Here is a 22859-nt window from a genome sequence, read left to right as displayed (position 1 = left end):
TACCAGCTCTTGGTTTCATTTATCTTTTGTATTGTTTTTGTATTTATTTCTGCTCTAATCTTCATTATTTCCTTCCTTCTATTTGCTCTGGACTTTTCTTGTTCTCCTTCAAGTTCTTTAAGATGTAGGGTTAAATAGTTTATCATTAATTTTTCTTTTTTTAGGTAGGTCTATAGTACTATGAATTTCCTCTCAGGACTACTTTTGCTGTGTCCCAGAGATTTGCGGTTGTTGTGTGTTCATTTTCATTGGTTTCCAGAAAGTTTTTTGTTTCTTTCTTGATTTCATTGGTAACCCATTCATTGTTTAATAAGATGCTATTTAGCCTCCATGTGTTTGAAAAGCTTTTGAATGTTTTTAGTGTAGCTGATTTCTAATTTCATTCCATTATGATCTGAGAAGATGCTTGATCTCATTTCAATCTTCTTGAATTTGTAGAGACTTGTTTTATGTCCTAACATGTGATCTATCTTTGAGAATGACCCATGTGCATTTGAGAAGAGTGTACATTCTGCAGCTTTGGGGTGAAATGTTCCAGAAATGTCATTTAAATCTGATCCAGTATATCATTTAGAGTCACTGTTTCCTTGTTAATTTTTTGTCTGGAGGATCTATGCAGTGAAGTTAGTGAGGTATTAAAGTTCCCTACTATGATTGTGTTGCTATCAATCTCTTCTTTAAAGTCCTCCAGAAGTGTGTGTGTGTGTGTGTGTGTGTGTGTGTGTGTGTGTATTATTACTATCTATATCAGGTCCTATATTGGGTGCATATATATTTACCAGGGTTGTATCCTCTTGTGGATCTATTCTTTTAATATTATGTAGTGACCCTTATTGTCTCTTGTGATGGCCTTCATTTTGAAGTCTATTTTATAAATATAAGTATTGACACGCCAGCTTTTTTTTGTTGTTGTTGTTTCCATTTGCATGGGAACATTTTTTCCATCCCTTCACTCTCATCTTGTGTGAATCTTTTATTCTGAGATGGGTCTCTTGTAAACAGGGTCATTTTTCATATCCATTCAGCTACCCTATGTTTTTTGATTGGAGCATTTAATCCAGTCACACTTAAGGTTATTATTGATAGGTACTTATTTATTGCCATTTTAATTCTTAATGCCTATGTTTCTCTATTTCTTCCTCTCATTACAGTCCCTTTAGCATTACTTGCAGTACTGGTTTGGTAGTAACAAACTCCTTTAGTCATTTTATGTCTGGGAAACTATTTATTTCACAATCTATTTTGAATGATAGCCTTGCTAGATATAGTAATCTTGGTTTCAGATCCTTGATTTTCATTACCTTGAATACTTCATGCCATTCCCCTCTGGCCTGGAGAGTGTCTGATGAAAACTCAACTGACAGCTTTATGGGAGCTCCTTTGTAAGTAACAAATTTGCTTTACTCTTGCTGCCTTTCAGATTGTTTCTTTGACTTTAATTTTTGGCATTTTAATTATGATGTGTTTGGGCATAGGCCTGTTTGGTTCTTCTTGCTTGGGGCTCTCTGTGCCTCCTGACTTGTGTAACTTTTTCCTTCACCAGGCTAGGGAAGTTTTCTGCCATTATTTCTTCAAACACATTCTCTATCCCTTGCTCATTTTCTTCCCATTCTGGCATTCCTATAGTGTGAATATTGTTACATTTCATGTTGTCCCACAGCTCCCTGAAGCTGTCCTTTTGCTTTTTAATTGTTTGTTCTTTTTGGTTCTCTGATTGAGTGATTTTTTTCTACCCTGTCTTCTAATTCACTGATCCAATTCTTGACTTCCCCTAATCTGCTGTGTATTCCTTCCACTATGTTCTTTATTAGTGTTATACCATTCTTCAGAGTTACTATATCTTTTCTCATGGTGTTGATCATCTTTGCCATTATTATTCTGAACCCTATGTTTGATAAATTTCTTATCTCCATTTCATTTAGTCCTTCTGGAGAATTCTCTTGTTCTTTCATTTGGGGCTTATATTTTTTCCTCTCCATTTTGGCTGCCTGTTTGGGTTTATGACTGCCCCCCAATCTCGAATGCAGGGCAGTGTCAGATGCTGTTTCTGACTGGTTCTGAGTACCCTGTTTGGAGCTATCAGCAATCCACTGCTTATGGCTCCCTCTGCTGGGGCTGGGTGCTTTTGGAAAGGACCAAGATGTGTGCCAAGGCCTGCTTTTCCTAGCCTTGGGCCCACTTTAGATCAGGAAAAGACTCAAAGCCTCCCCAGAGACCCAGCTCTGCCTGCAGTCTGATTGCATTTAGTCTTGATTAGCCTCAGGCTATCAACTACAGGGTGGGGCAAGAGGTTTTCCAACATGGTAGGGCAATTGCTTCTGCCAGCAGGCTCATTTTTAGTCTCAGTCTCTTAATGGGCCTCAAAAACTCCACAGGGTAGGGTGAAGGGTTTTCCAATAGGGTGGGGCAACTGCCTTCCCTTCAGGCAAATACAACCTGGATAGCAAAGGTCTCCCGGAGAAAGATGTCCTCTGCAATGTGAGGGAATGGCTCAGCATAGGAAACCAGTGTGGTTGCCCTCCGATCTCCAACCCTTACTTCTGTTTATATAGCCTCAGTCCATTCTGCCCTCCTTCTGCTGGAGCCCAAGGTGAATGGCTGTGCAAGCAATTTTGTGCATTGGCCCTTTGAGAAGGTGCCTGCATTTCCAGCTCTCTCTCTCTGGCAGATAGCAACCATGCTGCTTTCCACAGTCAGATGTTTTGTGGGCACCTTTCTCAGTTATGGTGCTCTTGGCTGGGGATCTCAGCTTGGGGTTTAGACCCCAGAGTTCTCAGTGGGGTCCCCCACAGCTGAGATATCCCTCTGGAACTTTAGTTGTTGTTTGTGGTTTCCCGGTCAGCCCTTTTGCTCCTGCGTATTTTTTTACCAGTCTCTATGTGGTCACTTTCCATCCTTGGTTATCAGGGTTCTCTCTAGCTAGTCTTCAGTTGGTTTTTTTGTATTTTAGTTGTAATTTCAATTTGGTCCTGGGAGCATGTCAGTGTAGCATCCACTTACTCTGCTGCCATTTTGGAGTCCCTTCTGCTTTAGTTTAAAGTCACTTATAGGAGAGCAGTTTGGAATCCCTTAAAAAATCATGTTCTTAATGCCTTTGAAGATCCTTTTTTGATTTAAGTTTATGGGCTGGCACTTGAATACCCCTGATAAAAATAACTGGCATGGTTAAAATTCTGTCATGGTGTCGGCCACACACTGAAGTGAAATATCCCAAGGCCACTTTAAACTAGAGTAGCAGAGGCCTCTCATATTCCTTGGAGATGGCAAAACTCCAAGGATAGAATGGTTTGGAAAGAAGAGAATGATGAGCACACTCTTATCCATGCTCATTTCCTTCTCTTCTTGTAATTTAGGCTGGAAGGCAGGGTGAGAGCAGGAAGGTTTGGAGTTTGACCCAATGAGACTGAAATAATTCCAGCCTTACTTACCACTGTGATTAGAAAAAGTATTTAGTGGACCTCAGACTCAGTTTCTTTATACTGAAGAGTACTGTGCTACCTCTTGGGATTGAGTAAGATAAAAAAAATATAAATCAAAGTGCCTGACAATCAGGGATCAGTTTCCTCCTTCCCCCTCCCCCAAAGCCTACAGCCTCCCCACATCCTCCAGTAGAAGAAGCTCAACCAGAAGCCCTACAAAATAAGCCCCAAGGAGCTGCAGAGCTGTCTGCACAAAGAATCTGAATATCAGCTGTCCTCCCTGCTGGTGTCATGGTATTCATAAGAAGTTAGCAGCACCAACCTGGCATGAACCCTAATCAAAAGGCTTCTGAATAGGAAGTGTTTCAATGGACCAGTGTGTCACTCACAGGTTCTGTGGAGAAGGGCCAAGGCATTATTCACAATTATTTTCTCAGCCAAACTCCAACCTAATATCTAGACTGAAAGAAAAGACAAAGTACTAAATAGTGGTATGGTGTGGTAGATTGAAAAACATGACCACAATATTGTACAACTTCTCCCACCAAAAACCTATTTCCTCAACCCTTAACTCCAGGTTATGGCCAATCATATGGCAGAAGGGGTGGGGTAAAAGTTCCAAAGCCCAAGCCTCAAAAGGCCATGCTGTTCCCACCATCGCCCTCTTGGACTGCCCTGTCTCCACATAGGGAAGCCAGGACAAGACTTCTGGATGGCAAAAGACTGCGTGAAGAGGAAGGCCCAGTGACAGCCAGCATCAAGGTCCCAGTTGAAATGCCAGATGACTACAGCTGCATGAGTGACTCAGGTAGGAACGGAAGGAAAACCACCCAGCCGAACGTAGCCTAGATTTCTAACCCACAGACTCATGAGAAAGAATGAATTCTTTTTGGCTACTGAGTTTGGGGGCAGCTTGTTGAGTAGCAATAGATGACAGATAGCCAATGCTACCATGATTCAGGCCTGCAAAATCAGTGACTCTGTGGTGCATAATGCATATGCCCTGTCTATATTTGAAAATGAAAATGTTTATGTGGATCTCACACAATATGAGGCCTTCAATGCCCTGGAATTACCCCAGGTGCTCTCAGGGAAGGAGAAGCAGCTTGAAAACTCAGTATTTCACAGAAAGGGCCCAGCACCACGGCTCTGCAGAGTGGGAGCCAGCTGTCTCCACCTGGGTAGTGACTTTTCTCACCAATGAGGACAGACCTCTGGCACATCACAAGAGCCAGCAGAACTATACTGCTCCAACAGGGAGACGTTAGCCACCCAAGTGGGGCAACACAGGTCCCACAAAAGGAAATATGGATACAGAGGCTCCATTAGAGAGGGAAAGCATTATGAGACTCCAAAGAGCACTGTGCTGTGAAGGGAGGCAGGGCTGCACCAAGGCACATGGGTGCCTGAGACAAGTCAATATATGGCACCTTTCAAAAGGACTCTGTAGACATTTTCCAATATTTATAAAGAGGGAAGACTGCATGCTGTGTGGTGTAAGGCAGAGAAAGAGGACTATTGTCTAGACCAGTGGTCGGCAAACTGCGGTTCGCGAGCCACATGCGGCTCTTTGGCCCCTTGAGTGTGGCTCTTCCACAAAATACCGACTTCTGCACATGGGCCACAAAGTTTCAATTACACTGTACGTGCGCGCCCGCACGTGGTATCTTGTGGAAGAACCACACTCAAGGGGCCAAAGAGTCGCATGTGGCTCGCGAGCCACAGTTTGCCCACCACGGGTCTAGACCATCAATTCAGTTCTAGATCCTAACTCGCATGCCCCACTCGGCAATACAGACCCACTTTCCTCAGAAGGCAATTCTACCACATCTTCTGATGGCATGCCCCAAGCACTTTCTCCTCGTATTCCTTCTGCTACTAACACATACTCTTCCTGGCATGCATTCTTGTAAATAGTTTCCTCCACCTTGTTATAGGTCTAGTGATGATTCAGTTCCTTTTACAGATTGGCGCAGGGCAGGTGCCTCCCAGGTGACCAGGCCTCTTAAACCATCCCTATGGCTGGGGTTCTCAACATGTGGTCTCTGGATCAGGTGCATCAGCATCGCTTGGAAAGTTGTTAGAAATGCTAGTTATGGGCCCCACTCCAGATCCACTGAGTCAGAAACTCTGGGGTTGGACCCAACACTCTAGTGTAGCAAAGTTCTCCAGGTAATTCAGGTGCCTGGTAAAATAGGAGTTTCTTTTTTTAAAAAAATATATTGTATTGATTTCAGAGAAGAAAGGAGAGGGATAGAAACATCAATGATGAGAGAGAATTATTGATTGGCTGCCTCCTACGCACCCCACACTGGGATTTGAGCTTGCAACCTGGGGATATGTCCTAACCGGGAATTGAACTGAGATCTCCAGGATCATAAGTTGATGCTCAACCACGGAGCCCCGCTGGCTGGGCAAAAATAGGAGTTTCTTAACCTCAGCCACCCACTGGAATCACTTGGGAGCTTTAAAATGACTGATGTCTGGGTCCCACTTGACTAATTGTGATTAAATTGGTCAGGAATGCATCAGGGCAAGAAGGGGTGTTTTTGAAAACTCTGCAGACGATTCTAATGTGGGGACAAGGCTGGAGACCATGACCCTAGAGAGAAGCAAAGGGTTTCATAGAACTTAATGGGCAGAGGAATTACTTATCAGAGTTTTGTTAAAAGTGGCCTTGAGCTTAAGTGGTTTCATATTTTTACATAACGAAAGCCAAGCTTTTCATTTATACAAGGTTCACTTCAGGCCTCTTTTAACAAAAGAACCTGATCATTGTTATACCTTGGCTTGCGTAGACCACATGATGGGTGGCTTGAAAGGAAATCTATTCACCCTCTAGCTGTTAAATAGAAGAATGGAAGACTAGGCTGAGAAAAAAATGCCTGTAAGCACTGTGATAATCTGTGAAAAGACAAAAGCATTTGCCAAGACTTGGCAATAATGAGATGAGGAAGAATGCAAGGGAAAAACACATTAAATTTCAAGCCAGTAAGAACAAAAAATTTGTTATCAGTTATAGCATGACACCACGAGACAGTGATGCCTTCTTGACAATAAAGATTCTGGATTACACACTTGGGCTGATTTTTACCACCAAGTAAGTTTGTATTAGAAGCAAATGTCTTATAAAATTTTCATTTATGGTTAAAACCTATCTAAGTCCATTTTTACTATTTTCTACAAGTCTATATTTTCTAAAACCATGATCTTGCACCCAGGATTTGGTTAACCATGGTATCTTAAAGACCACACTTCTGTTTACTTTGATTACAGGTCCAAGCTAAGTCTAAGATTTTGTAAAAAGAGTCTTAAAGTAGGACACATGTGCCCTAGAAGAAGACAGAACACAAGAACAATGTGGGAGTCAGAAGAGGCTCCTGGCTAACCTAGGTCTAGTCTCTTGGTCACCTAGGTCAAAGGTCATCAAGGATATTGGTGAAAAGGATTTAGACCCTGACATCAGAGCTAAGAATCCCTTACTGAAATTAGTGCTTCTCAATTAAAAAAGAAAAATACTAAATTTATTTGGTGACATTGGGTAATAAAATTACATGGGTTTCAAGTATACTATTCTATAATACATCATGTGTATATTGCATTGTGTGTTACCCACTCCAAGTCAAATCTTCTGTCACCACATATTTGACTCCTTCTACCCTTTTCTACCCACCCCACCCCTCTTTTCCTCTGGAAACCGCATACTATTGTCTGTCTATTGGGGTTTTTTTTCTTATTTTTTCACTTGTTGCTTTCAGTTTTATATATATTACACATAAGGGAAATCATATGGTTCTTAACTTACTGCCCTGGTTTATTTTGTTTAGCATGATATTCTCAAGATCCATCTACGTTGTTTCAAATGGCAGTATTCCATTTTCTTTCTGAAGGTTGGGTAGGATTTTCTTAAGGCTGTATATATGGACCACATATATCTTTTTTATCCAATCATCTATCAAAGGACACTAAGGTTGTTCCCATGTCTTGGCCAAGTGCATCTCAATTTTTAATGTGCAAAAAAAAATCTGGGGACTTTATTAAAATACAGGCTCTAATTCAATTAAGTTTGCAGCAGATGCTGGACCTTGGACCACACCTTGAGAGTGTTTTGGAGTATGTAGTGGACATGTGCAAAGTGTGGGGCTGGGAATGGGAGTGGGGGAAGGGAGGCACCAACTTCAGCCCCAACTATGGGATTCAGATTTTTCAGATCCATGGCTCAGACCTACCTAGTGGGATGATCCTGCCAGGAGCCTGTTTGCATGAATGGTTGAGAAGAAACTATCCTAAAGAAAGAGAAAATCAGGAAGACTAGCCTAGTCTAGTGGCTTGAAATCAAAAGCTACTATTGAAGCAGAGCATTGATGCTGAGGGCGGCCAGGTCTTTGCCTTCCGGTTTGCATTATAGCACCCAAGGACTCAGGGTTGAGTATGTGGGAGGAATAGTAAGTCAAAGCATAAAATATGAGAGAACTGTTATCTCTAAAAATTTGGTAAGACATTGCAGAGTAAAGCTGAGTGTTTGACACCTCACCAGGAGAGGCTAAACAGAACTTCTGCACAGACTAAAGCAAGGCTTTTAGGGGATCAGAGACCCCAATGAAGCATCATAACAAAACAGGAGGGATTACAGGGATAAGTATCTCAGAGAGTTGAAGTTCATAGCTGATTTCCTATATCTTAGTCACTCACTACACAGGATAAACACCATCTATTATGAACAATCCCTGTAAAGAATCTACTGTAACTGAGGCCAAATGGACAGGCCGAAGCACATTCATATACTGGAATAAATTCATATCTGGCCCTGAGAGATTTCTTTGAAATAGTGGTGTGGCTACATCACTCATTCATTCACTCATTCATTCCAAGAAAGCCTCCATGCCAGGTGTCACACTAGGTGCCTGGGATCTAAGGGCAGCTAAGACATGGCCTCTTCTTCTCAAAGGGTAAGGGCACAGCCACATAAACAGAATACTAACAACACCAGGGGAGGACTGGAAGAGGGGCACATAGTGCAGCTACATATAGGAGAGTACATGCAGGGATAGGAGAAACCATTCATTCTGTCTGGGCTACGAGAAGACACTCACAGGTTTCTGAGCTGGACTCTGAAGGCAGGGGAGGATAAGTGCAGGAAGTAAAAGGGTCTAGCAGACAAACAGCACAAACATGGGGCAATGAATGTGCAAGGCTCATCTAAAAAAGGTGAGCAATTCCTTTGCCTGGGGTAGAGTTTGTACAGCACTGCTCACAAGGAATATCAATTTTCTCTCCAAATCTCTCAGTGTTCTACCAAGCAGCCATAATTCCGATATTCTTCATGCAAACCCCAATGGGCTTCAAGAAAATGGATGAAAATTCCGTATTAAAAAATGATGCCAGTTTAAAAAGAAATGTTAGTGCTTTAATAATGTCAATCAACAAATATTTGAAGAACTGCTATCTGTAGTATGAACATTGGGTTCTGTTCTGCTTCTGCCACTAGTCAGCTGTTGACCTTGAAAAAAATCACTAAACTACTCTGTGCGTATTTTCTCATCTCTGAAGTGAATAGATCCCATCTAGGAGGTTCTTTCTCATTCTCTCAATGTATGTGTTCAATGAAACAAGATCAAATCTCTCAAAAACATCAAGGAGAGGAGCAATAATCAAAAATGGCTTCACCAAGACTGATGGGAAATCCCCAGGAATTCTTGACATCCCCCCACATCCGCCCCAGCAGCAATGCAGGAAATTTAGTCCACTATCTCCAGCAGACGCAATGGAACCGTTTCCTTAATGAAACCCCCCTGCAGTCCCAGATGCTAAGCCAGAGGCTTTCCTTTCAAGCTCTCCCTCAATTACTCCATTCCTCCCATTTCCTTCCTCTCCCTCAATCTGGTATAAAATCCAGTAATTTAATGAGCAGCATGCACTTTCCAAGCACCCAAGTATGTGAGGAACCACTGGTAATCCTGAAAGGCATGTGGGAGGAGATCTTGTCATTCCAAACCAGCTCATCAGTATGCTAAGGCCAATGAAATGGAATGGATTCTTCTGATCTAGTAAACTGGTTAAACCCAATCAAACAGATGCTTCTAATGCTTTGTACCATTCTTAATAATATATTTTTACTTAAAAAAAAGGGGGCCAGGTGTTATTTCAAATGTCCTTCCTCCCCTATCCACAATGACAAATACTCTGAAAAATTACATGTCCTTGATATCCAACAAACTCCTGACCCAACTGAACCAAGAATCTGACTAACACCAGCAAGCTTTGCATTTCACACTCAAGTGCCAAGAGAGCTTCCCTCACTGGCTCTCCATTCTTATGCCCATTCACATACGGATCTCAACTTAAAGCTCTACCGAAGCTACTGCTCAGTTATTTGTTCTTGCTTTGCAGAACTCCCCAAGGCAGAGTAAATACCAGCCATAACTTGGCAATAGGTTGGATAACCATCCTCAAGGACATGCCATTTTTGGTCAATATAAAACAATTTTTTTTTGCAACATATCATTTTCAACCTTAATATCCTATGCTTTCAAAGTAGATTTAGTTTTTGGTAAGGAGAACAAAGTGAATATTTGGTTTGTTCTAAGAACTAATATAAAATAGAGGTTTAGTGTCCTCATTGAAACCTAAACTTCTTTTAGAATAAAGTAAGCATTAACAATGATAATATAATAATAATAAAAAGAAACGCATATGAGTTTAAAATGACTGACATCCTTAGAAAAGATAATGTAACTAGAGTTATGCATTCTGCTAGTAAAAAAAAAAAAAAAAAAAAGCCCAAGATAATTATTACTACCGGATTGTGCATACTCATACTCTAATAGCTTAGCTCCTGCAACCCATTAAAGACCAAGTTAATTGGTGGGTCAGGTGTATTCTACTAGGGAAAAAGAAAACACAGTGTGATTATTGATAGCAGGAGAAACCTGTTCATCCTTCCAGCTTCAGCTCTAGTGTCACAGGGTTTACTATCCATTCCTATGCAAATACAGGTAAGGGGAGGAGAAAAAGAGACACTGTGTTCAGCCTACTTCTTGGCATTGTTCATTGAAATTTAGAGTTGGGAAAGGGTCTTAGAAATAATCTATTCTAACTTCTGAATTTTATATATGAAAATAGAAAAGCCTGTTTCACTGAAGTTTCACTAGAAAAGAAATGGATAGCCTTTTATAGAATTTTCAACAGGGAAAGAAAAACTTCAAATAATAATAAACAAGTAAGGTAAAAATATTGAGGAACTACAGTTCATCTGCAACATGATCTATCAGTTGGAGAACTAGTGGATTGCCAAGTGCTATAAATAAAGTTTTCAATATGCAATTCAGAAAAAACACAACCAAAAAGGTGTGGCTGCATAAACCTTGGGGAAAACAACAAAAATTGTTATGTAAAATTAGTTTTATTATGAGATTTATTACATTCAATTTGAGAATGGGTGTTATTTTCAGGTACATTTTGATTTAACTTTATGTTATTAATGTAGACTTCCTCACAAAATTCACAAGCATTTCCAGTTAGTTACAGTAAATTGTAAATGCTAGTTGCTCAAAAACTCAAGAAACATGGGGCCAGAAAAAAAGGGTCTACGGCTTTAATCAAGGGCATGGCGACTTAAAGGTAAGATAAGGAGACTGTGTGGAGTAAAGGAGGGCTGGTGTCCTTTGAAGAGGAAGACACTGAAATACAGAGTACTTGAAAGTATCTGAATTATTGGCATTTTTTTTTTATTTCCCAGGATATTTGGAAGAAGGTAAATACACTTTTTAGGAGGGGAGATGCATTATCTTTTTGTATTATTGAGCATCTGGTGATTTTATCCTTCAAGGCACACCTGCATATCATTCACCCACAGTAATAATCACTGATGAATACACAAAGGATATATAACAATCGAAGGTGAGCAGACCCAGCTCATGATGGGTGCAAGTGGACTCCTGATAGATCCACTGGGCAGAAACTTGGACCCCTTCTGGGCCGCGTTCCCAGACTGCAGCCCCTCCGTTCAGCTGGAAAGTCCTGATTTGGTCTAGATTAGAAGCAGGTAGCAACTGTTTCTCTGTTAATCAGCCAGAGAAGCCTGTGGTCTGGGAAGGCAGGCTTGGAAACTACAAGCCCCAATAGCTCCTTAAACTGGCAGGTAAAGGGTTCTCACCTTGCCAGTATTTTGTCTTTCTTTCTTCCTACAACACATGTAAATTTTTTAAAAACCACAAACGAGTTCCAAGATTCCTGCCTCCTTCTAAGTAAAATAATATCTAAGAGAAATCACAAGAGGATCTTCTTAGGTTTCTGCCAACCTTCCACGCATCTAAGTGGTCCCTAATCACAACGAGAACTATACTTCACTGGTTGACCACAGTTTTGAAACAAAAATAAAGATATATCTGTGCAAAGCAGAAGTCAATTAAATATATATTCTTCCCTCCATTTTTTGGACTTACAGTCATTACCTAGAATTACCTTTACATAATAGATAGATAAACTTCAGCAAGTTATTTAGATGCTCTAAGCAATTGTTTTTTAAAAGCGACTTTTCAAAACGAAAAAATGCATTTTTGAATTCGAACAGCAATATTTCATTTTAATCGTTATAGCAACTTTTTCCAACTTACAGCGAGTTTCTCGGACATTAGGACTGTGCCGTGCCCTCGGGTTGTTCACTAATCTAATTGGATCGATAGCTTGTTATTTAGAAACTGACGGTCTAATTCGTCTTTCTACTGAGAAAATATTTAACTGTTACAGCTTTGGGGTTTAACAAGCATTTTAAAAAATATATATGCCCAACTGTCCTGACTGTCCTTCCCTGAATCACTGCAGTAACTTATTTGATGTTACTGTCTTTTGTCGCGTGGGTCTGAACCCGCCGGGCAGAGACGGGGTCCATTCGCTAAATCCCCTCGGGTTTGACGCCTCCTTGGGGCGGCCTCCAGTCTCACCGCGGTGTGACCTCCCGAGCCCGGACCACTCAGCCTCCAGTTTCTCTTAACACCCGGCAGAGGGGTGGATAGCACCAATCGCTCAAACCGCATCTTTTGGTCCAAACCATCCGCCCTTTCTTCTTTTGGAATTTAAAGGCTAGGCTTGCAATTCCGAAACTTAATGGTACTTGGGTTCTGGACTGCCCTCGCCGGCGACCGGCGACCTGGGCGGGACCGGTGGAGGGCTCCCTTCTCCTCCCGTGGCTGCGCGCAGCGCGCTCCAGTCCGCGGCCCGGGACCCGCCAGAGGAGTGGGCGCTGGAGGAACGTTGCGTGGACAGTCCTACGCGGGCCCTTCGCGGGATGAAGGGTACCAGCTCTTGCCATCTCCGGGGACCTGTTTGCTCCCGGCAAGCACACCACCCCCTGCTAGCGGGCTCTCCTCCTTCCCTTTCGAGGCGCGACGTCGTGGCCAGTGCCACCATCGCCACCGCGGGGCTCAGCCCAGCCCCCGGGCGGCCTCGCGGGCGCTCGTGGAGCCGCGGCGCCGGACTCCGGGGGGCTCCTCGGACCGGCTGCCTGGGAACTGGTCTGAGTGTCAGGCAGGTCCCCGAGCCCGGAGCCAGGCAGAGCGGGTCCGCGACTCCAGCCGCCGAGGGCAGCCTCAGTGCCATCCAGGGTGGCGACGCCCGCGGGCCCCTCCAGCTGCTCTTCGAGGCGCGCGTCTTGACCCCGCGGCGGAGAAAGGCGCCACGACCCCCGGCGCGCGGAGTGAGACTCCCGCCCCAGTTCCAGCGGAGGCGCGTCTCCCCGCGTGTCCCCCGCCCCTGGGTGTGCCCCCCGCCTCCCATCGCGGCCTCGGCCAGCCTAACCTGTGAGCAGCAGTCCGCCGAGCAGCGCGCACAGCAGGACCCCGGTGTCCCAGCAGGAGACCATGGTGAGCGCGACGGGGCCTGCCCGCCTGGTGCCCGCGCTCCTGGCGGGGACCGACCCAGCCGCCGAGCTTGTCTTCCCGCTCTCCGCCGCCGCCGGCCCCGCACTCTGTTCCCGCGCCCCGAGCGCCCCTCTTTGCGGCTCCAGTCAGGGAGACGCCACTGTCGGGTAATCCTCGCAGCCCTGCGTCCTTGGCGGCTGCGCTGCAGTCCCGGAGCCGCTCCAAGCCCAGCCGCCGGGGAAGAGCCTCGAGAAGTGTCCGTGCGGCGCGCTCTGAGCCTCTAGCGGACCTCGATGAAGAGGAGCCGAGGGCTAGGGCCGTTTATAACCTTTCCCCAGCCCACTTCCTACCCCGGCACCTCCTTCCAGTGACGTCAAGGGGTCCCCCACCCGTCACCCTCCTCCCCACCTACCCTCTTCCTCCGGGACCTCGTTCCCTACGGCTGCGGACGGGGCGGGGGCGCCGGGGGCGGGGGCGGGGGCAGAGCGCGGGCGTGCGGGGTGGCACGGGCGGCCCGGATCCCGAGCGCGGTCGGGGCAGGTTCTGGGTCCCGTTCCCGGCCCTCTAACCCGCGTGCCCTCCTCCTTCCTTAGAGCTCAGGAAATCTCGGCAGGCTCCCTCCGCCCGGCTGGCTCAGCCCCGGGGACCGCCCGAAGCCGGTAAGGGCACAGGACTGGAGCGTCACCGCACAGCCCCCGCGCACAAAGTCCGACCCATGGAAAGCTGGCCGCGGTGTCCATGGCTCCCAGGAGTGACGCTCCGTCCGACTCCCTCTCCTTCCTTGCTCTTCCCACCTAATCCAGCCGCCGCCCCTGCGTCCCCCCCCCCCCGCGTCCCCCGTCCCCGCGAGCTCCCTGAATGTCCCCACACGTCGGAAGATGCCGGACACCTTCAGCACCCAGGACTGGACCGGGACAGCCCGAGGGCACCGGCCGCCTGCCTGGCACCTTTGGGAGGACTGCGTCACTAGAGAGTGCAATGCGTCGGTGTCTTTTTTGGCCGCCGTTGCACCCGCCCAAGACATTTCCTAAACTCTCCGCTTCCTATAAGCAAAACAAGGAATAACATCACGATACCTTTTGAAAAGCTGAGGCGTGAAACTGCAAATTGTAAAGGCCGGGTCATGAACTTTATTTCCTAAATGCTCAGGAGTGAGGGGCGAAAAAAACAACAACAAAAAAACCTTTCTGGTGGCAGCTGGCCGCGGAAGATGAGTGGCTGCTGCTTTTGGACAAAGCGCGGTGAAACTGCCTTGAGGCACTGGGTCGTTTGCGGTGGCGCTCATCCGCGTTGTGCCTCAGTTTGTTCCCATTGCCTCAGCGGCTGAAGCGTCCTCGCTGTGCCGGTAAACACCGGCGCTTCGAAAATAGTTCTATTGGGACGATGGTCCTGAGAAAAGCAACTGCGATGGCTCCAGAACCGGGCCAGCGGCTCTTCCTGAAGGACGGGACTACCACCCCGCCTGGGAAAGTTGGGCAACCAGAACTTGCCACACCTCTGGGCGGCAGAGCAAGGACAGGTCCCTGCCGCCGCCGCCCGACGCAGGAAACGCGTGTCGGAGCACCTGGCGCCAGGGCCGCTGAGCCACGGTCCCTCCTGGTTTAAAAGGAAGCTCGTCCGCCGGCTTCGCCACCCTTGTTCATTTTTCCCGTGCGCCGCGCCACGCTCCCTGACTCCTTTCCTCTACCTCCCCATGGCCTGATTCCTCAGAAAAACCACAGCTCATTCAGTCAACAGTTAGTAAACACGCATCACAGGGCTGGAAGCTGACAGCGGATCCTTCCAGCGATTGGTCTCCCAACCGAGGTCACAGTCTGGAGGGCCTGACTGTAGCGCTGCTTGTCACTCCCTGCTCTCTCCCAAGGAGAGGCCGTCGGCATTGTCCTTCTGCCACCGCACAGGACCAGGCATGGTGTTAGGGACAAACACACTGGAATGGGAAGATCTCATCTCTGCCTTCTAAGGGAGAATCACGCAAAAAGGCCAGGACGACACAGTGCAAGGATCACGGGCAGGGCTGGCTGAGGCTTACGGTGGGCAGAGAAGAGGTGGTCTGTTCTGAGGACTCAGGAAAGACACTTAGCTGACGGGGGGGGGGGGGGGGGGAGTGGGGGGGGGAGGAGTGGTCTGCAGGTTACCTACAAAAATTTAATACAACTTTTCACATGTGATTTGATTTTAAAAAAACCACAAACAAACACGCAGAGAGACAACACTCCAAGGACCTGCTGTCAGAAGTGAATCTGCATGGACTCTGTAAAGCCAGAACAGCTGCAACAGACTTCATAATCTAAGGTGCCACTCAGCAATGCTAATATATTGCTTAAGTATTTAATATTAAAAGAGTCATGGTTGAATCTAACTTAATTTACACCCAAATCATTCTGCATTGAGTGGTTCTCCACAAACTCCCCAACTACTCTTTGGAAAAGTTGCAGGCTTTCAATGATAGCCAGCGATTTCTTTACTGTTTCTTCTTTTGTTAGTCGTATTAGCATCTTCACAAAGAACTCAAGGTGCTACAAGTTGTCACAAGCCTTTGCTCATGATTTCATTTTAGCTTAGATAAATTTTAGCATTGAGATAAATGAATATCTAAGCTAAAATGATGGGAAATAAAGGTATCTCTCTCAGCTCTTCCCCCCCCCCCCCCCAAAGAAAAGAGAGAGAGAGAGAGAGAGAGAGAGAGAGAGAGAGAGAGAGAACACATTTGCATGAGAATAGGCTACCGTATGCTCCAACTAAATCACTAAGGAAGAGGTTTTATAGATAATAGTGATGGAAAAGATCAATTTCAACATGCCTAGTGGGTATAAAAAGCTATTGAAGTGTACTATCTGCTTACTTCCTGCTCACATACAAAAGAACATTTCATCTCCTGCAAAACCAGACACTCTCTCTTGTTATCAGCTATAAACATTCTCTTGGGGATTCTTTCTAGTCCCTATTCAGAGGAACACTGTTGGTAAAACCAACAGCTTTAATGTCCAAGACTGAAAAATAGTGTGGGAGCATCAGGGTGGGAGACAGGAGAAAACCCAGGCCCTCATCTTCCTGCAGTCAACCAAGGGCGGCGCAGGCTCAGCCTGCAGCTGCTGGGGCTTAATCAGGACTCTCAACCCCACATGGGCTTCAGACCGAATTAAAAACATACTCTGTGGCTACACATTGCGTAACATAAACATGTATGGTTGGCCACAAGAACCAAATGATCTTATAAAATCCTGCCTTGTTATGTGAAAAGACACCTCACAGTACATAGCACCTTGACAGCTCAGGCTCCTTGGTCTGAGAAGCACTAACCCACAAACCTCGGGTATCTAGTTCTGCTGATGGAGTTCCTTAGGGGCCATCTCCTTTCTGCCCCACAAGCTCCACTCTGTTCCCGACTACCTGCTCCTCACACCGTTTAGTGCTGCTGCTACTCATCTCATTTTGATTTATTCAGGGTTTCAGCTCCTTTCTGAGGCTGTGTCCCAGTGCTGATTAGCCCTAGTTAGCCCTGTATCTCCTGATACTCCCCAGGGGCTGTGACATAATACTTCTGTTACTGAAACTTAAGCTCAAAGGGGCTTTTTCTGTGGGCTACTTCATATATTGCACTCTTAGGAGAACTTATTCTGGGTTAACACCTCTGAGGCTTTTTCACAAGGGTTGTGATCTAGCTATGCTTGGACAGCCCTAGCTTGACAACTCAAATTGCAGACCCTTATACACACTCTTATTAAATTTCTTGTTTGATTTGGTCCCCTTGCTGGCCTATTGAAATCTTTCTGCTCTCCAATTCTGCCATTCAGTGCATTTCCTGTATCTCCTGTTTCAAATTATCCACAAACAGGATAAGTGTGACTTCTGGATCATCATCAAAATCCTTAACAAGGACAGAGCTGAGTGAATGAATGGATGGATGAGTGGGTGGATGGATTTGAAAAGGTTGAGTAAACCAAAGTACTTGTGTCATTATCTCTAGATGTATGTTCATCAAGGGAGGCTGCATGTTAACTGGTTAATATTTCCCATGTCATTATTTAGTAATAATTGATAGTCTGAGCAAGAGGTAATAAGACAGGTAAGTATTTTTCAAAGTACTCTAGGAAAGTTTTTAAGAAGTCCAGAATTAGATCATGAGAGAAGATTGGGCAGGAGAAAGGCAAAACAGAGAAGGGACTAATACCTAAAGGAAAAGTAGTTGACTAAGGAAATCTATATATGGGTCATCTGATCATTATAATTAACATTTTTGCCAAAGGTTAAGCTTATCTTAACATATAACTGTCAGCTATTGACTTTTTCTCTATTTAAAAGCTATTATGTCATTTTAATACATTCTTTTCGTTAGAAAACAGATGAAAAGATTAGACAGATGAAAAGATAGTGAGCCCGGACCAGTGTGACTCAGTTGGTTAGGCGTTGTCCAGTGCATTAGGAGGCTGATAGTTCAACTCCAGGTCAAGGGCACATGCCTGGGCTTTAGGCTCCATTCCCTGCAAGGGTGTGCAGGAGGCAGCTGATCAATGTCCCACTCTCAGGTCAGTGTTTCTCTCTCCCTCCCTTTCCCTTTCTGTCTCTCTAAAAAAAATCAATAAAAAACTATTCTTTAAAAAAAAGAAAAGATAAGGCGATGGTGGGAGGATGAGTCATAACAGAATCATCTGAATTTAATCACTACGATCACCTTGGCATATTTCATGCTAGTCTTTTCCACATTGAGTGCTCTTATTTTTTTCATATTTCTACATAGCCTTCATAATTATTATATTTAACAGCTGCAAAATGTTACCCTACTACTGGACATTTTTATTTTATCCTTATAAATAATTCAAAAATAAATTTAATTGATGCTGGAATGTGTTTTAATCAGTAAGTCACACACATATACACATTCTACCCATTCCTCTCCTTCAGAGCCCCTTTCATCCACACACACGTACACGCGTGTACACTCATACACAGACACATCAATATTCTTGCTTCACTTGAAATTTGCACCAGCTTAGCCAGTGACCTGACGGAACAATCAAAAGGAAGAGGTTCTTGTCATACTGATCCAGAAAGTGGTATTTTTATTTACATACCTGTTACACAATCATATGCCAATCTTGTTGAAAATAGTAGCATAGAAGACAAACTATTGTTCTCAAAGGCCTTATAGTTTATTTGAGATGGCCAGGCTTACATAAAACATTGGGAAACAATTTTGCTGCAACTAAAAGCAAGAACAATATATAGCTGTAATTAAAATTATTAATTACTAAATTGTGAAATGATCTTGAAGGTAGTAACAGATTTGTATCAGTGGAGAGGAGAGGGCATTCTGAAAAGAGGGGGAAGGGAATAAACCCAGTGGTGGGGAGGGCCTAGTAGAGGAGGGAGGTGACAAGGGATAGGCTGCGTTAAGTTCAAGGAGGCAAGGTTGAGGGCCCTTGATGACTCAGTAGATAAAGTAAAATATGCGTAATCCTGCCAGTACTAGGAGGGGATGGTTTAGGATTGTTAGACTAGCATATGGGGGATTAAAGAGGAGCGAGACTACATTAATTAAATGTATGAAGAAACAAACTGTTAAGAAGTGAGAAGGTGAGACTGGAATAGTGATGGGGAGGAGCCCTGGTTAGTAGCTCAGAGAAGTGATGGAGAGAGAAATTCACTTTCCAGTCCAGATGAGGGAGAGGGAGGAGCCCAAGAGAACCCAAGGGTCCAAGGAGTATTCTGAGCTTCTGAGCACTGCCAAGATGGGGAGCGGGGAGAGGGGGGTGGGAGAAGTGGGGGGAGAGGAGAGCAGAGTAAGGGAGAAGAGGGGAGCACTAGGTTCCAGCCAGGTTGAGGTGAGTGGACAACTGAAAGCAACCTACTTTATTTTCCTGCTTGAGCTAAAGCAGGGTTTAAAAAGTGATAGTCTGGCTCAGGTCCAAACATTTAAGGAAGTAGAAATTCATCATCAGATTGCTGTATTCTGATGTTGGACAGAAATCTTTATATATATATATATATATATATATATATATATATATATATATATATAATGTCTGAGTTCTGTGTAAAGACTGGGTTATGACTAGGAAGTTTATTAAAAGCTGTGAATTTAATTTCCACCTCTGAGTGAGTAAGGGTGCTCAGCGGAGTTCTCCATCTTCAGCCTTCCTTCTTCAGAAGTTCCCCTGACTCCAGACACAGCCCAGGGCAGGTCTCCTGGCGGCTTCAGTGGAAGACCATCCCTTTCCTTCCTGCACCTCTTCCAGGCTCCTCCCAGATGTACTTTTCATGTATATCAGCAGTAGCAGAGTCATAGAGAAGCCCAGCCACTATCTACTCTGACCGCAGGCCCATCTGAGTCAGTGCAGAAGCTTGGGCCTGTAGCTTTCTAAACCATCATCAGATGCAATATCCGGGAAATCTGGCATAAGTAAGAAAGTCAGGTCCTTGAGCTCACCTAATCCTACCATGGAGGGGAGAATTGAATACCAGTGGTCTTAGGTTTATTCATTTGGAAAACTAGTATTCCATAAAATAAAGTTCTAGCTAAACTGAGAACATTGCTTCCAATTATGAACTGGAGGACACATCATCAGCTGCTTTCTCCTCATTTTTAGACTGCTAAGTAATTTTGTTTCTATAATTTTATGATTAAAACTTTCCTCACAACACCTGTATAAAATATCAGAATCACTGTTTCTGTATTTTGGAGTACAACTATTGATCAACATTAAAGAAAACAAGTATGATAAACAAATCTTTTATTTATATATAAAACATATCAAGATCTGAAGCACCAAGTCAAACATTAGTGTGGTTTTTCTTGCAGAAATTTTAAACCCAGCCAAATAATAGTTTTTTATTTAAATAAAATTCCCTTCCTTCAGATCCTGAAGGAATCACAGATGATGTGATAAAATGTCTGAGATTTGCTTCAAAATATACAAAAGGAGTAAACTTGAAACAAGATAGGTCATATGTTGATAATGGTGAAGCTATGTATAATATATATATTTCTTTGTATGCATATATTTAAAATATTTTCTTACTAAAACACACTTTTCTTTCCTACTTTAAAATTGAAAATGCAAAACTATCAGCTCAAAATAATTTTAGGATCTGAGCCTGGGGGAAAAATAAACCTAAAGAGAAAAGAGAGACCATGAATATTGCCTGATGATCACAGCCTCGGTTTCACTGATCTTTGTGAGAACACCTGTCCTTCCCACACGTTTTTGGAAAATCCAACAGTGCATTGATGAAGAAGTAGGAATAGGTTAAAGCAATACATGGGGGAACAACTTATGGTTTGAAAAATCTACTTGATTTGACAACTACTGCTGTGTTGAGAAGTAACACAGATGAGTAGAGACAAGATCAAGAAGGAAAAAGAAGAAAGAAAATAGAAAGGTTTTAAAAATGAGAATAAAGAAAAATACTATCTCTATGGAGAGGGAGGATGTGCACAAGCTTTGAAAGTCGTTTTTCTTCTCTATCATATTTATTTAAAAATTGTAGGTAGTGATATTAAGTAAAGAAAATAAAATGGGTAAAAGGATAGAAACCCATGCTTAATTATCTAATGATATTATTAAAAAGGACTTTGAAAACTATGTTTTAAAAAACACACACACAGGATTTGTTGGCAAGCATCCTAGGCAATTTTAAGAACAGGAAGAGGATATTGCAAGACAATTGGCCATTTTTTTCCTACAACTTATGAAGAAGAGAAGTTCCAATGGTTGGAAAAAGAAAGCTCCCAGAAGATGGTGAACATAAAACGTAAAATCATTATATAGGACTTAGAGATGAAGCTCATAGAAACCTAGTCCAGCCACCCAATCTGACTGTCAGGAGACAGGCAGAGAGGTGATGTGCTTTGCCCACCATGGATCTGAATCTAAATGGCCTCCTTGGGTTTACAGCTTGGACTGTCCTGGGCAATCCCCCAACCCCTCTGGTCTCTTAATACAAAGCCTATTAGAAGAAAAGGAGAAAGCTGTTTCCTAAAGACCCATTGCTTTATTCCCTGGGTCAATGGGGGATGGTCTAATAAATCTGTACAAGGAAGGAAGGAAGGATTTGCCTGCAGGTCAGCTCAGATCTCATTCAGGTCAAGATCACTGTCTTAGGGCAGAGGTCACCCCTGCCCAGAAAGCAACATAAAACAAGGCAGAGAACAAAGAGCGTCTGCTAGTAAGCTGGGTACCTGCACATCTTCTAGGGTCAGCCTGCCAGGGGTTCTCAGCCTCTTGTTATCAACCAATGTTACCCCAATAAATTTAGTGTAAACATTTTTTAAGTGGTGGTGGAGGAAAAAGCAGAAACCTAGGATTTCAGTGTCTAGGAAGAGCGGCAGTTATAATAAAAACCCATACGATTTCAGTTTTGAAAAGCCCCACTGACTCATCTTTTATAAGTGAAGAAAATGAAGTTCCCAAATATTAAATGGTATATTCAACCAGAGCCACATAATTAAGTTAGTGCCTATTCAGCTGACCCTACAAACCTGCATCTGCCTTTCTTGGTACAAATTACTTAACATCTCTGAACTTCAGTTTACTTCTCTGTAAAATGGGGATAATCACAGTATCATAGTATTTCTTCATTGTGAGAATGATACGTGACAATCTGCAAAATGAGTGACACTTGGTAAGTACTCAATAAATGTTAACTGCTATTATGAACACCATCTTCATTGTTAACCTTACTGTTTTAATTGTAACATGTTATTCATGGTGCTCTCCAAAGAACTGCATAATGATCTGAAGCCCCACTATCTTTACACACCTGAGACCCCCTGGCCCTAGCTGGTTTTGCTCAGTGGATAGAGCATCAGCCTGAGGACTGAAGGGTCCTGGGTTCGATTCCAGTCAAGGGCACATGCCTGGGTTGCAGGCTCAATCCCCAGTGAGGGGTGTACAGGAGGCAGCCAATCAATGATTCTCATCATTGGTGTTTCTATTTCTCTCTCCCTCTTCCTTCCTCTCTGAAAACAATAAAGATATATTTTAAAATAAAACAAATAAATAAGTAAAGGATTAGTCTCCCTGGAAAAGGTTCTGGACAACTTGGCAGCTTTACTCCTGAATTAAGAATTCTTATTGCCTGGGGCAATGGCTATTAGTTGTTGTGTTGCATAATTACTTTTACTCTTTGAGGTCAAGATCTAGGAAAATAAAAATTTCACAATAGTTTCCCTTTGGGTATCACAGCCTTAACTAAATACTTTCTAACTACATGAGCATAGGCAGTGTTTTTCAACACAGACTCCTTTTGCACGTTACATGGAACTATTTTTGCAAGATATATATCATTCTTAAATGGCCAGAGTATGTTTTATTATGAATGTCCCATTGTATTTTATATCATTAAAAAATAAAGTTGTGCCATGTCAATGCTCTTGAGGTAATGTTCCAGAGACACTCAGAGTGAAGTGGATGTGTGTGTCCAGCCATCAGAGGGCAGAAGAAAGCAATCAGATCGAGCTCTAGAGGCAAAGTACAAAATTGGGAGCTTGATATAAAGAGACTCCTTTGCTGGTTTAAAAAGTCAGCCTTTACTAACGGAAAGAGGTCAATCCGAAAAGGCTATACATTGTATGGTGCCA

At 43.7% G+C, this 22859-nt stretch overlaps 1 protein-coding gene across 1 annotated transcript in view; it reads right to left on the bottom strand.

The window, feature by feature from the left end:
- The window catches only part of FLT1 (fms related receptor tyrosine kinase 1), a 197052-nt gene extending 183185 nt beyond the window's left edge, over positions 1 to 13867 (bottom strand). The window contains exon 1 of the mRNA XM_081083615.1: positions 13215 to 13867. Coding sequence (XP_080939741.1) covers positions 13215 to 13278 — 64 coding nt within the window. The 5' untranslated portion in view covers positions 13279 to 13867. The remainder of the gene's footprint in view (positions 1 to 13214) is intronic.
- Positions 13868 to 22859: the final 8992 nt, after the last annotated feature.

This window comes from Myotis nattereri (assembly GCF_964212035.1).
Source record: "Myotis nattereri genome assembly, chromosome: 2".
In the NCBI taxonomy this organism is placed as follows: domain Eukaryota; kingdom Metazoa; phylum Chordata; class Mammalia; order Chiroptera; family Vespertilionidae; genus Myotis; species Myotis nattereri.
This window is presented reverse-complemented; position numbering and strand designations above follow the sequence as displayed.